The 4,801-nt window shown below is 36.3% G+C and overlaps 1 protein-coding gene across 2 annotated transcripts; it reads left to right on the top strand.

The window, feature by feature from the left end:
• The first annotated feature begins 765 nt into the window (after window positions 1-765).
• On the top strand, window positions 766-3,769 carry LOC111400914 (UDP-glucose 6-dehydrogenase 2-like). 2 transcript variants are annotated; one of them, XM_023028380.1, is made up of 3 exons: window positions 773-918; window positions 1,883-1,937; window positions 2,013-3,769. In XM_023028380.1, exon 3 carries the CDS (start codon window positions 2,034-2,036, stop codon window positions 3,474-3,476), a length of 1,443 nt encoding a protein of 480 aa, XP_022884148.1. In that variant the 5' UTR covers window positions 773-918; window positions 1,883-1,937; window positions 2,013-2,033; the 3' UTR covers window positions 3,477-3,769. The 2 variants fall into 2 exon arrangements, with proteins under 2 accessions (XP_022884147.1, XP_022884148.1); XM_023028379.1 differs by lacking the exon at window positions 1,883-1,937 and having other exon boundaries at window positions 766-918.
• Window positions 3,770-4,801: the final 1,032 nt, after the last annotated feature.

The following is a 4,801-nucleotide window of genomic DNA, read 5'->3' as shown; positions in this document are numbered from 1 at the left end:
CATCCCCTCGGCCATTTAAATATCTTTATTCTTAATCAAAATGAAAAACAAATAAATAAAATAAAATTCACTTCCCCTTTGCCCTCAAACATACTATTGTTAAATGAAATTAATATTTAAATGCCATCACATGATTGTACCTTAAATCTCACTCAAATTTCTTTTGGTGCATTCTCAACTTTGAAGTTATCTTGGCGCACGTTCTTAATTCCGCAAGACCTTGGCAATTAATTAATACAGATTGAAAAATGACCAAAAAAAAATTGTGTGATATTTTATAAGCATAGAGAATACGAAATGGACGATAATGATATGCACAATTTTCATAAATAGACCATAAAGAGATTCAGAATTTATTAAAATTTAATTATTTAAATTTCACTTTGAACGAATTAACTCATTTTTAACGTGAAAAAATCTAAGTTGATAAACGTGAAATAACATTACAACATGTGTCTCCTGTGGAGAGTGAGATCGAATATAAACCCATTTTTTAGCACTGATAAAAAATAATAATAATAATGGTTAGAGCCGTTGGATGATGGATCACATCCCAAATGCCTCGCGGTTCAAGCCAAAAATTCGGGCACCATCCGGGAAGCGCACAGTACACCTCATAGTCATGCCAGCGTGACAGCGTTGGTGCATGCACTGCACCGTTAGTCAAAACATGTTGAAAAAGTATACCATTTCTTCTCCACTACCCAAAATTAAAGTCAATTTTTATTTTATTTATTTCTCAATTTAGTCCTCGCCAAACTTGTAACGGATTTTATTGTCATTTCACCTTTTTCCAACGACTACATAAACAGGAGCCCGCTTTCTCAGCTTTCGTATACTTTAACGCATTTCACTTCACAGATCGGTTTTTCTCTCTATTTCTATAGTTTTTGGAAATCAGACGGTGCGAGCTTAGAGGTAAAAACAACTTTTATTTTCGTATCATGAATTTTGGTGTTTGTGCGTGTTGGCAGACATGAAAATGAATTGATTTGGTCATGAGTTGGTGAAGAAATTTGAAGAGGTTATGTGCTTGATTATTTACGTTTGATCTGAATTGGAATTCGCGGTATATATGATGATATTTGTGGTTTTAGATTGATTGATCTAGGTCTCTTTTTTTGTTGCGTAATTGTAATTATTGTTTAACTATGTGATTGGTTTAGATCTACAAGAGCTCCCTGATTCAATTGTTTATCTGAGTTTCTGCTATTTAAAACATGGGTTAAATTGTAAAGTAGTGTCTTTAAAGATCTGCTCAAAAATTATATTATTGTTACGCTTTGTGATGAGATTTTAGAATTTTTTATGATTTTACCTGTGCTTGTTTCATGCGCACGCATCAGATATAATTCCAAAGTGCGCAAGCTTTATTTGTGGATAGAGGGGGCTTGGGTAATCGAATCTTCTGCCCTCAAAATTCATACCAGATTACCTGCTTACTGTTTTCTTCTGATTTAAAGGAAACAAATGGCCATTCGATTTCTTCCCCCTTTATTAGAGTTTAGAATAATTTAATCCTTCTCTCCACCAAAATCATACCAGATGCCTGTTTTCTTCATTTCAACCTAAATAAATGGCCAGACAATTACTTCTCCGTTCTGTTGGAGGTGGAACATTTATATAACGGCTATCCCCCATTGTAATTTATCTATCCCAGTCCTCAATAGGCTTTAACTTTTCAAGGTTATGTTGTGAAATTGTCATGAATCTCTGTTATGAGGATGATATAGCCAAAAATGTTATTTGTGCAAAATGATAGGCACGTACTTTCCAATAAAGTTACATTACAAGTTTTATGAGAAACAAACTTTCAGCCTTTTTTATGGTGCAATGATTATTGTGTGTTAATGGATGGTTATATTGAATATATTCATATTAGGGAGGTATTCCAAAGCTGCCCGAGAAATTCCATTCAATATTACCGTGATGAATTGGTAAATATTCCCTCATTGAATCTCTGTGTTTGTGAAGCACGATCTGACAAATCTTTATGTCAAAACTGTTTCCAGAGTCCTGAAACAGAGGGGAAAATGGTGAAGATTTGCTGTATTGGCGCTGGTTATGTTGGAGGCCCAACCATGGCTGTAATTGCACTTAAATGCCCTAAAATTGAAGTCGTCGTCGTCGACATTTCTGTTCCTCGTATCAATGCCTGGAATAGCGATCAGCTCCCCATTTATGAGCCAGGCCTTGAGGATGTTGTGAAGCAGTGCAGGGGCAATAACCTCTTCTTCAGTACAGATGTGGAGAAACATGTCGCTGAGGCTGATATTGTCTTTGTTTCAGTTAATACTCCCACCAAAACTCGGGGTCTAGGAGCAGGTAAAGCTGCAGATTTGACATACTGGGAAAGTGCAGCTCGCATGATTGCTGATGTGTCAAAATCTGACAAAATTGTGGTCGAGAAATCGACTGTTCCAGTCAAAACAGCTGAGGCAATAGAGAAAATTTTGACCCACAACAGCAACGGAATCAACTTTCAGATTCTCTCGAACCCAGAATTTCTTGCTGAGGGAACTGCAATTAAAGATCTATTCAACCCTGACAGGGTTCTCATTGGAGGTAGGGAAACCCCGGAAGGTCTAGAGGCAGTTAAAGCATTGAAGGATGTTTATGCCCACTGGGTCCCTGAGGATCGCATACTCACCACAAATTTATGGTCCGCAGAGCTCTCAAAGCTTGCTGCCAACGCATTCTTGGCTCAGAGAATCTCATCGGTCAATGCAATGTCTGCTCTTTGTGAAGCTACTGGTGCTGATGTGTCACAAGTGTCACACGCTGTTGGTACAGACACAAGAATTGGTCCCAAGTTCCTTAATTCTAGTGTTGGCTTTGGTGGATCTTGCTTTCAGAAGGACATTCTTAACTTGGTTTACATTTGCGAGTGCAATGGTCTTCCTGAGGTTGCAGAATACTGGAAACAAGTAATCAAGATTAATGACTATCAGAAGAATCGTTTTGTCAACCGTGTTGTTGCCTCTATGTTCAACACGGTTGCTAACAAGAAAGTTGCCATCCTTGGATTTGCCTTCAAAAAGGATACTGGCGATACCAGAGAAACCCCTGCTATTGACGTTTGCAAGGGACTCTTGGGGGACAAGGCCCGATTGAGCATTTACGATCCTCAGGTTGCTGAGGACCAGATCCAGAGGGACCTCACTATGAAGAAGTTTGATTGGGACCATCCCCTTCATCTTCAGCCGATGAGCCCCACCACGGTGAAGCAAGTTAGTATTGTTTGGGATGCCTACGAGGCAACTAAAGATGCACATGCTGTTTGTATTCTCACCGAGTGGGATGAGTTCAAAACTCTTGATTTCCAGAAGATGTATGACAACATGCAGAAACCAGCCTTCATTTTTGATGGACGCAACATTATCAATCCGGCTAAACTAAGGGAAATTGGATTTATCGTGTACTCAATTGGCAAGCCACTGGATGCTTGGCTCAAGGACATGCCGGCTGTTGCATGAACACCTCTCTTTGATTGAACGTGGTTCGGGTTAGGATCAAAGAGTATAGTTATGAGGCACATGCTGGATTTACTATTTTTTTTTTTTATCAGTTTTTTTTATTTTTCTTATATTCCCACTTATAGTCTGAAGATCCCTGAATATGGTCTAAATTCAGGAGCATAATGTTTTCTCCGTTCAGCTAGTCCTCTCTGAGGACCCGGTTTGGTTTTTTGTTGGTTTATACATCGGTGAATTTTGGAAATTATTTTTCTTGTTAGTTTATAAATGTACTCTAGTGTTCTTGAACCTAATCCTACCCTATCGATACCCTGATTGGGCAATTATCATTGATTATAAGGCTATTGAAATCCAAATAGATCAATGACCCGGCCAACATATGACACAGCAGGTTACTGATCAAATTGGTGGGTGAATGGTCAACCGTCATTTATTTATACATATATTAAAAAAAAAAAAAGGACTACAAATGTTATTTTAAAAATGAAGATTTCTTATGATGTTACAAGTTCAAGGCGGTCTCAAGAATTTTGTGCCCCTAGGCAACTAATTATTTTGAGGCTCTCAAGCATAATTATCAAATAACGGAGTCAATCCAAATGCAATAATTGTGTATGGAAAATTAATAAATAAAGAAATGTAAGAATATATTGAATTATAAAGCAGGTCAAATCCACTGCGAAGGCAGTTAGAAGTATATTTACCAAAATAGAAATCTTTACCAATTACAATCCCTATTCTCATTTAACATTCGACAAAATTGAGAATTAGTTTTACCTCATATAAAGAATTTGAAAAATGGAGGCAACGGAACTACTCACTTGCAACTATTTCATGGATTGCGTTACTAACATTATCATCATATAAACTAACAGTCAACTTCATGACTACCTCTTTTTAGGCATTAATTCCAAAAGACATTTGGACAAGGGCCTTCACGTTGCCTATTTATACACCAAATAAGAGGTATTAGTGGGATTTCAAGTAATTTTAAGCACAAGGAAAATGTATTAATATTTGGGCAACTTACAAAAATACCCTTAAAATTAGAAGTCTTTTGAAAAATCATATGAAAAAAATTTAGGAAGTAAAAAATACTGCCTAAAGTTAAAAAGTGATACAATGTCACTTTTTTTTAATAAAAATGTCATTTTTCTTTTAAAAAAAAGTGACACAATATCACTTTTAATAATTTAGTATCACATTTTTATTAAAAAATGACATACAATCTCACTTTTAACAAAAACTGATGTTTGTCACTAAAAAATTGTAATAGAAATTTCAAGATGACAGAAAAAAGTGACAAATACTAAAAAAGTGACAAA

This window comes from Olea europaea, chromosome 10 (genome assembly GCF_002742605.1).
Source record: "Olea europaea var. sylvestris chromosome 10, O_europaea_v1, whole genome shotgun sequence".
NCBI lineage: Eukaryota > Viridiplantae > Streptophyta > Magnoliopsida > Lamiales > Oleaceae > Olea > Olea europaea.
This window is presented reverse-complemented; position numbering and strand designations above follow the sequence as displayed.